Raw genomic sequence first — 12,744 nt, 5'->3', positions numbered from 1 at the left:
GTTTTGGGGCGGAGGAAGTTGACGTTGCTCCTGCCTTGAAGTTTCGAAAAGCACAAAAATTAGACTGTTTGGCCTTTGATTTGGCCTTGTCCTGAGGTAGAGTATGACCCTTACCTCCAGTAATGTCATCGATAATTTCTTTCAAGCCGGGCCCGAATAAGGTTTGCCCCTTGAAAGGAATATTAAGCAATTTAGATTTAGAAGTCACATCAGCTGACCAGGATTTAAGCCATAACGCTCTGCGCGCCTGGATGGCAAATCCGGAGTTCTTAGCCGTTAGTTTAGTTAAGTGTACAATGGCATCAGAAACAAATGCATTAGCTAAATTAAGTGCTTTAAGCTTGTCCATAATTTCATCCAATGGAGCTGAGTGAATGGCCTCTTCCAGAGACTCAAACCAGAATGCCGCAGCAGCAGTGACAGGCGCAATGCATGCAAGGGGCTGTAAGATAAAACCTTGTTGAACAAACATTTTCTTAAGGTAACCTTCCAATTTTTTATCCATTGGATCCGAAAAAGCACAACTTTCCTCCACCGGGATAGTGGTACGCTTAGCTAAAGTAGAAACTGCTCCCTCCACCTTAGGGACCGTCTGCCATAAGTCCCGTGTAGTGGCGTCTATTGGAAACATTTTTCTAAATATAGGAGGTGGGGAAAATGGCACACCAGGTCTATCCCACTCCTTGCTAATAATTTCTGTAAGCCTTTTAGGTATAGGAAAAACATCAGTACACACCGGTACTGCATAGTATCTATCCAGCCTACATAATTTCTCTGGAATTGCAACTGTGTTACAGTCATTCAGAGCCGCTAAAACCTCCCCTAGCAATACACGGAGGTTCTCAAGCTTAAATTTAAAATTAGAAATCTCTGAATCCGGTTTCCCTGGATCAGATCCGGCACCTACAGAATGAAGCTCTCCGTCCTCATGTTCTGCAAACTGTGACGCAGTATCGGACATGGCTCTTGTAGCACCCGCGCGCTCTATTCTTACCCCAGAGCAATCGCGCTTGCCTCTTAATTCTGGCAATTTAGATAATACTTCTGTCAGGGTATTATTCATAATAGTAGCCATGTCTTGTAAAGTGATTTGTATGGACGCCCCTGATGCACTTGGCGCCACAATATCACGCGCCGCCTGAGCGGGAGGCGAAGGTACTGACACGTGAGGAGAGTTAGTCGGCATAACTTCCCCCTCGTTGTCTGGTGATAATTCTTTTATAGATAAAGCCTGACCTTTATTATTTAAAGTGAAATCAATGCATTTAGTACACATATTTCTATGAGGCTCCACACTGGCCTTTAAACATAGTGAACAAAACGATTCATCTGTGTCAGACATGTTTAAACAGACTAGCAATAAGACTAGCAGACTTGGAAAGAAAAACGCTACTGTGCCTTTAAGAAGCACAAAAAAAAAACTGTCACAGTTGAAATAACAATGAACCAAATCAGTTATAGCAACAAAAATTTTCACAGTAAATGTATTAAATTAGCAGAGCATTGCACCCACTTGCAAATGGATGATTAACCCCTTAATACCCAAAACGGTTCTTTTATAAGCAGTAAAGAAAAAGACGTTTTTAAATACAGTCCAAACACCACTGTCACAGGTCTGCTGTGACTGATTACCTCCCTCAAAATGACTTTTGAAGTCCCTTAAGCTCTCTGGAGACGACCTGAGTCATGCAGGAAGAAGCAGGAAGACTAAGCCTAATTTTTACTGCGTCAAAAAAGCGCTAAAATAGGCCCCTCCTACTCAATATTACAACATAGGGAGTTTCAGTTAACTGTTTCTATGCAGAAAAACCGGTCAGCCATGTGGAAAAAATTTATGCCCCAATAAGTTTTATCACCAATGTACCTCACAAAATGATTAAACATGCCAGTAAAATCGTTTTAAACATCCTTTTGTTAAGGAGTATGAATCTCTATTGATAAGCCTGATACCAGACTTCCTACTGCATTTAAGGCTTATAAGATTACTTCAGCATTAATAGCATTTTCTCAGTCAAATTCCATTCCTTAGAAAATTACTTTACTGTATATATTTCAATCAGCCTGTTAACAGTCGCTTTCACTGTATTAAAAGGCTTTACTTACATTACATCGGTATCAGCAGTATTTTCTTAGTCAATTCCATTCCTTAGAAAAATAATTTACTGCACATACCTTGTTTGCGGGATTCCCCACACGCTATTCCCTTTCTGAAAGTTACCCCAATCCTCAGAATGTGCGAGAACAGCCAGTGGATCTTAGTTACTTCTGCTAAGATCATAGAAAACGCAGGCAGATTCTTCTTCCAAATACTGCCTGAGAACAAACAACACACTCCGGTGCCATTTAAAATAACAAACTTTTGATTGAAAAAATAAACTAAGTATAAAAACACCACAGACCTCTCACAACGTCCTATCTTAGTTGAGTTGCAAGAGAATGACTGGATATGACATGTGAGGGGAGGAGCTATATAGCAGCTCTGCTTGGGTGATCCTCTTGCAACTTCCTGTTGGGAAGGGAATATATTCCATAAGTAATGATGACCCGTGGACTGAATACACTTAACAAGAGAAAGTATATTTCTATAACAGTGTTGGTTATGCAAAACTAGGGAATGGTAAATAAAGGGATTATCTATTTATTTATTTTTAAACAATAACATTTTTGGTGTTTACTAGCCCTTTAAATATTCTTGAACAAAGAAAGGTTTGTGTCAAAACTCTTCACTACAAGAAACTCTAGAACAAGGATATCCAGGAATAAACTTCCCACAACCTGGGAACATACCAAGGTTCACAAATATTGACAGGGGACTCAGCCTACATTCATCAGTTTGTACAGTCGAAAGAGATGCAGATCCTCTCTTTGGTACTGATATTGAGACATGGCTCAGCAGTCAGTACAAAAGACTCCTCCTCTCTCAGTTGCTAGGAGGGAGACGTGTAATTTCTATGGGAGAGCAGTTGCTGGCCTAGCTATGATTATGTATAAATCTACACCAAATTCAGTATTTTCTGCTAGAGGACAGAGATAGTTCTCAGTTAAGAGCTAAATGTTGTGTAGTTACAGGTATCAGTGACCAGACATGGCTGTTTCCCCCCTATCTTAATTTTTATGTACTCTAAAGTGGTGGTCAGTAACTAGAGTATGACGGAAAAAGAACCAAGAAAGATAAATTAAATGCAAAATGACATTAAAGTAAATGTAAAGTTGAGTGTACTTACTCACGTCATAGAATTTAAAAAATTTGGCAGACTTTCATTCATCAAATTTGTACTATTTATTGATATTCTCAGATTTTTACTTTTTTTTTTTTTTTTTAAATCAGCTTTATTATCAAAAGAAATTCTGTACAATGTAAGGAGTCGCAGCTCCTTATGGTATACTAACAATAGCTGATCATTTTCCACAATTTAGCGGTGCACATATTTGATTTTAAGAAGTCCACAGTTTTCACATTAATGTGCATCTCCAAACAATATAGAGTTAAAACTAAACAACAAAATAATACATTAACAATTTGAAAACCATTACCTAGCAATAAGTATGCTGCAGCCAAGAAACTGATTTTGTCACAATATCTCGTAGGTTCTATAAAAGCGTTCTAATGTGAGAAATCGTTTGCATCGCCTCAGAGTGCTCTCAGTGATATCACCCCCTGTGAAAACTAGTCAGGTTAACAACTATATTCCAAGTCCCTATTGGTGTGCCTGTAACCACCCTCCTGTTTTGTTTTAAGGTAACTTTCCCACATACCAACTATTTCGGCATAAAGGTCCATTCTGTCATATTTTAGGTAGTGGCATTCCTCCAATTCTATTAATTCTGATGTCTTTTGTACCCACATCGTCATATAGGGGACTTCCCTACCTCTCCAATTTTTGGCTATCAGAAATTTAATGCTATTTACCATTATGGTAAGAATTCTCAATTTAGGTTTATGTTTTAACTTAGGTGGTTTGTTTAAAAGCCAAATCAAAGGGTCTAATGGTAGCTGTGCTTCTACAATTATTTCAATTTCTCCAATGACCTGGCTCCAAAGATCACGGATGGAGGAACACCACCACCACATGTGCGCCATATCACTTCCGACATGCCCACACCTCCAACATCTGTTTTCCGAACCACTAAATATTCTGATTTTTACCTTTTAATGCTCCAACGATAAGCCCCGTTCCTCTACCCGCCATATTTCTCAATTGATTGACAGATGACCCATGTGCAATCCACTAATCGTTGTCTCCCCCCCCCCCATCGGGGCGTTCAGCCCCTTTGCACAACGCCCCAGGTGATAAATGATTAGTGGATTGCAGATTCGTCATCTGTCAATCAACTGAGCAATATGGGGGGCAGAGGAACGGCGCTTATCGTTGGAGCATTAGAAAGTAAAAATCTGAGAAAATCAATAAATAGTTCATATTTGATGAATGAACGTCTGCCAAAAAAATGTATATTCTATGACGTGAGCGAGTATGCTCAACTTTACATTCACTTTAACATAAATTTTAAAATTGATATTTTGTTAATTGTACGTAGTATCAAAGACTTCATGGCTTTAGGATATTGAAACAACCCATATTTGATAAACCCTTTAGATAATTATAGAATTCCCCCTTTTTTACCAGTATAGACACTGGAAACCAGTAAACATCTTTAAAGAAACTTTATTAGTGTAGCAAAGTAAAATTTCTATGCGATTAGCTTAATCTTAAACCATATAATTCAGAGGATTCAGTCACAAATTATTGTAGATTCACTGCCTAAAAACAGAATTTATGTTTACCTGATAAATTACTTTCTCCAACGGTGTGTCCGGTCCACGGCGTCATCCTTACTTGTGGGATATTCTCTTCCCCAACAGGAAATGGCAAAGAGCCCAGCAAAGCTGGTCACATGATCCCTCCTAGGCTCCGCCTACCCCAGTCATTCGACCGACGTTAAGGAGGAATATTTGCATAGGAGAAACCATATGATACCGTGGTGACTGTAGTTAAAGAAAATAAATTATCAGACCTGATTAAAAAACCAGGGCGGGCCGTGGACCGGACACACCGTTGGAGAAAGTAATTTATCAGGTAAACATAAATTCTGTTTTCTCCAACATAGGTGTGTCCGGTCCACGGCGTCATCCTTACTTGTGGGAACCAATACCAAAGCTTTAGGACACGGATGAAGGGAGGGAGCAAATCAGGTCACCTAAATGGAAGGCACCACGGCTTGCAAAACCTTTCTCCCAAAAATAGCCTCAGAAGAAGCAAAAGTATCAAACTTGTAAAATTTGGTAAAAGTGTGCAGTGAAGACCAAGTCGCTGCCCTACATATCTGATCAACAGAAGCCTCGTTCTTGAAGGCCCATGTGGAAGCCACAGCCCTAGTGGAATGAGCTGTGATTCTTTCAGGAGGCTGCCGTCCGGCAGTCACATAAGCCAATCTGATGATGCTTTTAATCCAAAAAGAGAGAGAGGTAGAAGTTGCTTTTTGACCTCTCCTTTTACCAGAATAAACAACAAACAAGGAAGATGTTTGTCTAAAATCCTTTGTAGCATCTAAATAGAATTTTAGAGCGCGAACAACATCCAAATTGTGCAACAAACGTTCCTTCTTCGAAACTGGTTTCGGACACAAAGAAGGTACGACTATCTCCTGGTTAATGTTTTTGTTAGAAACAACTTTTGGAAGAAAACCAGGTTTAGTACGTAAAACCACCTTATCTGCATGGAACACCAGATAAGGAGGAGAACACTGCAGAGCAGATAATTCTGAAACTCTTCTAGCAGAAGAAATTGCAACCAAAAACAAAACTTTCCAAGATAATAACTTAATGTCAACGGAATGTAAGGGTTCAAACGGAACCCCCTGAAGAACTGAAAGAACTAAGTTGAGACTCCAAGGAGGAGTCAAAGGTTTGTAAACAGGCTTGATTCTAACCAGAGCCTGAACAAAGGCTTGAACATCTGGCACAGCTGCCAGCTTTTTGTGAAGTAACACAGACAAGGCAGAAATCTGTCCCTTCAAGGAACTTGCAGATAATCCTTTCTCCAATCCTTCTTGAAGAAAGGATAGAATCTTAGGAATCTTTACCTTGTCCCAAGGGAATCCTTTAGATTCACACCAACAGATATATTTTTTCCATATTTTGTGGTAAATTTTTCTAGTTACAGGCTTTCTGGCCTGAACAAGAGTATCAATAACGGAATCTGAGAACCCTCGTTTTGATAAGATCAAGCGTTCAATCTCCAAGCAGTCAGCTGGAGTGAGACCAGATTCGGATGTTCGAACGGACCTTGAACAAGAAGGTCTCGTCTCAAAGGTAGCTTCCATGGTGGAGCCGATGACATATTCACCAGATCTGCATACCAAGTCCTGCGTGGCCACACAGGAGCTATCAAGATCACCGACGCCCTCTCTTGATTGATCCTGGCTACCAGCCTGGGGATGAGAGGAAACGGCGGGAATACATAAGCTAGTTTGAAGGTCCAAGGTGCTACTAGTGCATCTACTAGAGTCGCCTTGGGATCCCTGGATCTGGACCCGTAGCAAGGAACCTTGAAGTTCTGACGAGAGGCCATCAGATCCAAGTCTGGAATGCCCCACAGTTGAGTAATTTGGGCAAAGATTTCCGGATGGAGTTCCCACTCCCCCGGATGTAATGTCTGACGACTCAGAAAATCCGCTTCCCAATTTTCCACTCCTGGGATGTGGATTGCAGATAGGTGGCAGGAGTGAGTCTCCGCCCATTGAATGATTTTGGTCACTTCTTCCATCGCCAGGGAACTCCTTGTTCCCCCCTGATGGTTGATGTACGCAACAGTCGTCATGTTGTCTGATTGAAACCGTATGAACTTGGCCTTTGCTAGCTGAGGCCAAGCCTTGAGAGCATTGAATATCGCTCTCAGTTCCAGAATATTTATCGGTAGAAGAGATTCTTCCCGAGACCAAAGACCCTGAGCTTTCAGGGGTCCCCAGACCGCGCCCCAGCCCATCAGACTGGCGTCGGTCGTGACAATGACCCACTCTGGTCTGCGGAAGGTCATCCCTTGTGACAGGTTGTCCAGGGACAGCCACCAACGGAGTGAGTCTCTGGTCCTCTGATTTACTTGTATCTTCGGAGACAAGTCTGTATAGTCCCCATTCCACTGACTGAGCATGCACAGTTGTAATGGTCTTAGATGAATGCGCGCAAAAGGAACTATGTCCATTGCCGCTACCATCAAACCTATTACTTCCATGCACTGCGCTATGGAAGGAAGAGGAACGGAATGAAGTGTTTGACAAGAGTTTAGAAGTTTTGTTTTTCTGGCCTCTGTCAGAAAAATCCTCATTTCTAAGGAGTCTATTATTGTTCCCAAGAAGGGAACCCTTGTCGACGGAGATAGAGAACTCTTTTCCACGTTCACTTTCCATCCGTGAGATCTGAGAAAGGCCAGGACTATGTCCGTGTGAGCCTTTGCTTGAGGAAGGGACGACGCTTGAATCAGAATGTCGTCCAAGTAAGGAACTACTGCAATGCCCCTTGGTCTTAGTACCGCTAGAAGGGACCCTAGTACCTTTGTGAAAATCCTTGGAGCAGTGGCTAATCCGAAAGGAAGCGCCACGAACTGGTAATGCTTGTCCAGGAATGCGAACCTTAGGAACCGATGATGTTCCTTGTGGATAGGAATATGTAGATACGCATCCTTTAAATCCACCGTGGTCATGAATTGACCTTCCTGGATGGAAGGAAGAATTGTTCGAATGGTTTCCATTTTGAACGATGGAACCTTGAGAAACTTGTTTAAGATCTTGAGATCTAAGATTGGTCTGAACGTTCCCTCTTTTTTGGGAACTATGAACAGATTGGAGTAGAACCCCATCCCTTGTTCTCCTAATGGAACAGGATGAATCACTCCCATTTTTAACAGGTCTTCTACACAATGTAAGAATGCCTGTCTCTTTATGTGGTCTGAAGACAATTGAGACCTGTGGAACCTCCCCCTTGGGGGAAGCTCCTTGAATTCCAGAAGATAACCTTGGGAGACTATTTCTAGTGCCCAAGGATCCAGAACATCTCTTGCCCAAGCCTGAGCAAAGAGAGAGAGTCTGCCCCCCACCAGATCCGGTCCCGGATCGGGGGCCAACATTTCATGCTGTCTTGGTAGCAGTGGCAGGTTTCTTGGCCTGCTTTCCCTTGTTCCAGCCTTGCATTGGTCTCCAGGCTGGCTTGGCTTGAGAAGTATTACCCTCTTGCTTAGAGGACGTAGCACTTGGGGCTGGTCCGTTTCTACGAAAGGGACGAAAATTAGGTTTATTTTTGGCCTTGAAAGACCTATCCTGAGGAAGGGCGTGGCCCTTACCCCCAGTGATATCAGAGATAATCTCTTTCAAGTCAGGGCCAAACAGCGTTTTCCCCTTGAAAGGAATGTTAAGAAGTTTGTTCTTGGAAGACGCATCCGCTGACCAAGATTTCAGCCAAAGCGCTCTGCGCGCCACAATAGCAAACCCAGAATTTTTCGCCGCTAACCTAGCCAATTGCAAAGAGGCGTCTAGGGTGAAAGAATTGGCCAATTTGAGAGCATGGATTCTGTCCATAATCTCCTCATAAGGAGGAGAATCACTATCGATCGCCTTTACTAGCTCATCGAACCAGAAACACGCAGCTGTAGTGACAGGGACAATGCATGAAATTGGTTGTAGAAGGTAACCTTGCTGAACAAACATCCTTTTAAGCAAACCTTCTAATTTTTTATCCATAGGATCTTTGAAAGCACAACTATCTTCTATGGGTATAGTGGTGCGTTTGTTTAAAGTAGAAACCGCTCCCTCGACCTTGGGGACTGTCTGCCATAAGTCCTTTCTGGGGTCGACCATAGGAAACAATTTTTTAAATATGGGGGGAGGGACGAAAGGTATACCGGGCCTTTCCCATTCTTTATTTACAATGTCCGCCACCCGCTTGGGTATAGGAAAAGCTTCTGGGAGCCCCGGGACCTCTAGGAACTTGTCCATTTTACATAGTTTCTCTGGGATGATCAAATTCTCACAATCATCCAGAGTGGATAATACCTCCTTAAGCAGAGCGCGGAGATGTTCCAACTTAAATTTAAATGTAATCACATCGGGTTCAGCTTGTTGAGAAATTTTCCCTGAATCTGAAATTTCTCCCTCAGACAAAACCTCCCTGGCCCCCTCAGACTGGTGTAGGGGCATTTCAGAACCATTATCATCAGCCTCCTCATGCTCTTCAGTATCTAAAACAGAGCAGTCGCGCTTGCGCTGATAAGTGGGCATTTTGGCTAAAATGTTTTTGATAGAATTATCCATTACAGCCGTTAATTGTTGCATAGTAAGGAGTATTGGCGCGCTAGATGTACTAGGGGCCTCCTGAGTGGGCAAGACTGGTGTAGACGAAGGAGGGAATGATGCAGTACCATGCTTACTCCCCTCACTTGAGGAATCATCTTGGGCATCATTTTCAGTGTCACATAAATCACATCTATTTAAATGAGAAGGAACCTTGGCTTCCCCACATTCAGAACACAGTCTATCTGGTAGTTCAGACATGTTAAACAGGCATAAACTTGATAACAAAGTACAAAAAACGTTTTAAAATAAAACCGTTACTGTCACTTTAAATTTTAAACTGAACACACTTTATTACTGCAATTGCGAAAAAGTATGAAGGAATTGTTCAAAATTCACCAAAATTTCACCACAGTGTCTTAAAGCCTTAAAAGTATTGCACACCAAATTTGGAAGCTTTAACCCTTAAAATAACGGAACCGGAGCCGTTTTTATCTTTAACCCCTTTACAGTCCCTGGTATCTGCTTTGCTGAGACCCAACCAAGCCCAAAGGGGAATACGATACCAAATGACGCCTTCAGAAAGTCTTTTCTATGTATCAGAGCTCCTCACACATGCGACTGCATGTCATGCTTCTCAAAAACAAGTGCGCAATACTGGCGCGAAAATGAGGCTCTGCCTATGATTAGGGAAAGCCCCTAGAGAATAAGGTGTCTAAAACAGTGCCTGCCGATATTATTTTACAAAAATACCCAGATTAAATGATTCCTCAAGGCTAAATATGTGTATATATGAATCGATTTAGCCCAGAAAATGTCTACAGTCTTAATAAGCCCTTGTGAAGCCCTTATTTACTGTCTGAATAAAAATGGCTTACCGGATCCCATAGGGAAAATGACAGCTTCCAGCATTACATCGTCTTGTTAGAATGTGTCATACCTCAAGCAGCAAAAGACTGCTCACTGTTCCCCCAACTGAAGTTAATTCCTCTCAACAGTCCTGTGTGGAACAGCCATGGATTTTAGTAACGGTTGCTAAAATCATTTTCCTCTTACAAACAGAAATCTTCATCTCTTTTCTGTTTCAGAGTAAATAGTACATACCAGCACTATTTTAAAATAACAAACTCTTGATTGAATAAAAAAACTACAGTTAAACACTAAAAAACTCTAAGCCATCTCCGTGGAGATGTTGCCTGTACAACGGCAAAGAGAATGACTGGGGTAGGCGGAGCCTAGGAGGGATCATGTGACCAGCTTTGCTGGGCTCTTTGCCATTTCCTGTTGGGGAAGAGAATATCCCACAAGTAAGGATGACGCCGTGGACCGGACACACCTATGTTGGAGAAAGGACATTTAAAGTGATGGTAAACCCTAGGATTTACCAGGGCTACAAATAAAGGGGACTTTCAGTCATGATGTATAAAATACTTCATGCTGAAAGTTCCTTTATCTGCCTGAAGCGTTCACCGCACTGAGCGCATCCGCCAGCCCACGGCAGAACGCTATTTTGCTGTGAGGTAATATTAGCCAATAGCATGCTAGCTATCAAGCATGGCTCCAGCTGGCCAGCACGGCTATTGGCTAAGAGGTGGAAAAGTCACCTCATAGAATAATAGCATTCCGCTGTGGGCTTCAGACAAATAAAGGAACTTGCAGCATGAAGTATTTTATACTTCATGACTAAAAGTCCTCTTTATTTGTTCCACTGGAAAAACCTAGTATTTCACAAACACTAGGATTTACTATCACTTTAAAACAACTTTTTTAGTAAAATTGTGCTAGTTTGATGCCTTTTTGGGCATTTCTAGGGAGTTTGGGACAATACATGATTTCTAAACTAAAACAAGACGCATTTAAAAAGGACACTACAATAACTAAAAGGGACATAAAACCCTTTTTTTTTTCCTTTCATGATTCAGATAGAGCATGTACATTTAAACAACTTTCCAATTTACTTCTATTATTTAATTTCTTTTGTTCTCTAGATATGCTTTGTTGAAAAAGATACCTAGGTAGACTCAGGAGCTGCTGATTGGTGGCTGCATATATATTCCTCATGTTATTAGCTCACCCAATGCATTCAGCTAGCTTCCAGTAGTGGATTGCTGGCTGCATATATATTCCTCATGTTATTAGCTCACCCAATGCATTCAGCTAGCTTCCAGTAGTGGATTGCTGATTTTTCAACAACAGATACAAAGAGAATGAAGCACATTAGATAAAAGAAGTGTATTGAAAAGTTGTTTAAAATTGTATGCTCTATCTGAATCATGAAAGAAATTTTTTTTGGTTACATGTTGCCTTTAAAGGGACAGTCTACACCAGATTTTTTATTGTTTTAAAAGAAAGATAATCCCTTTATTACCCATTCCCCAGTTTTGCATAACTAACACAGTTATATTAATATACTTTTTACCTCTGTGATTATTTTGTATCTAAGCCTCTGCAAACTGCCCCTTTTTCAGTTATTTTGACAGACTTGCAGTCTAGCCAATCAGTGCCTGCTCCCAGATAACTTCACGTGCACGAGCACAGTGTTATCTATATGAAATACGTGAACTAACACCCTCTAGTGGTGAAAAACTGTTAAAATGCAATCTGAAAAGAGGTGGGCTTCAAGGTCTAAGAAATTAGCAACTAAGAATACCAAGAGAACAAAGCAAAACTGGTGATAAAAGTAAATTAGAAAATTGTTTAAAATTAAATGCTCTATCTGAATCATGAAAGTTTATTTTGGCCTAGACTGTCCCTTTAAATTAAACTTTCATGGTTTAGGTAGAGCATAAAATTTAAAAATAATAAAAAAATTCTTCTAAATTACTTCAGTTATCATATTGTACCCAGTTATTTTGATAAACACACTTTCTTACTGCACATGTGCAAAAGTTCAGTGTATGCATATGGGGGTCTGGAATTCATTTGATAAAGGGAGCAGGGAAAGAGAAATATCTTTTTACATTTGTCAGAAATTTTTTTTATCTACCGCTCATTTGAAATTCAAATCGCTATTGCATTTTCTTGTCCTTATGCAATACATAACTATATTAAACAGTATACTGTATATGCATTTGTGGTACTACTGAAAATAATACAGAATATACAGTACAAAAGTGATTATTTCCTTTCTCACCTGATTCAACTAAAATATTCCCTCGATAAGTGAGGGTGAGGAACCTTTCTGTGGAAATCTGTAAAGAGGTACCAGCACGCACTGGTCTTGTTGCAACTCCATTTTCGTACTCACATCCGCCAGCATCTTCACCACATTCTTTAACGTCGCCACAAATATTCAGCTGTGGAATTAAACAAAAATGAATAATACATATATTATAATGCTTTACAATATTGTCTATAATCCGTGATAGGCAAGTAGTATTAAACATCCATACTAGGATAGTAGAACAAAGGGGGAAATTGAGTTAAAGGGACATTCCAGCCAAAATTGAAATCCACATGGATGCA

The 12,744-nt window shown here is 40.8% G+C and overlaps 1 protein-coding gene across 1 annotated transcript in view; it reads right to left on the bottom strand.

Moving 5' to 3' along the window:
• Nucleotides 1-12,744, bottom strand: part of IGF2R (insulin like growth factor 2 receptor) — a gene marked incomplete in the record, with an annotated part of 598,770 nt that overhangs the window by 297,312 nt on the left and 288,714 nt on the right. Inside the window, 1 exon segment of the mRNA XM_053711175.1 lies at nt 12,413-12,575. Coding sequence (XP_053567150.1) covers nt 12,413-12,575 — 163 coding nt within the window.

This window comes from Bombina bombina, chromosome 4 (assembly GCF_027579735.1).
Source record: "Bombina bombina isolate aBomBom1 chromosome 4, aBomBom1.pri, whole genome shotgun sequence".
Lineage (NCBI taxonomy): Eukaryota > Metazoa > Chordata > Amphibia > Anura > Bombinatoridae > Bombina > Bombina bombina.
This window is presented reverse-complemented; position numbering and strand designations above follow the sequence as displayed.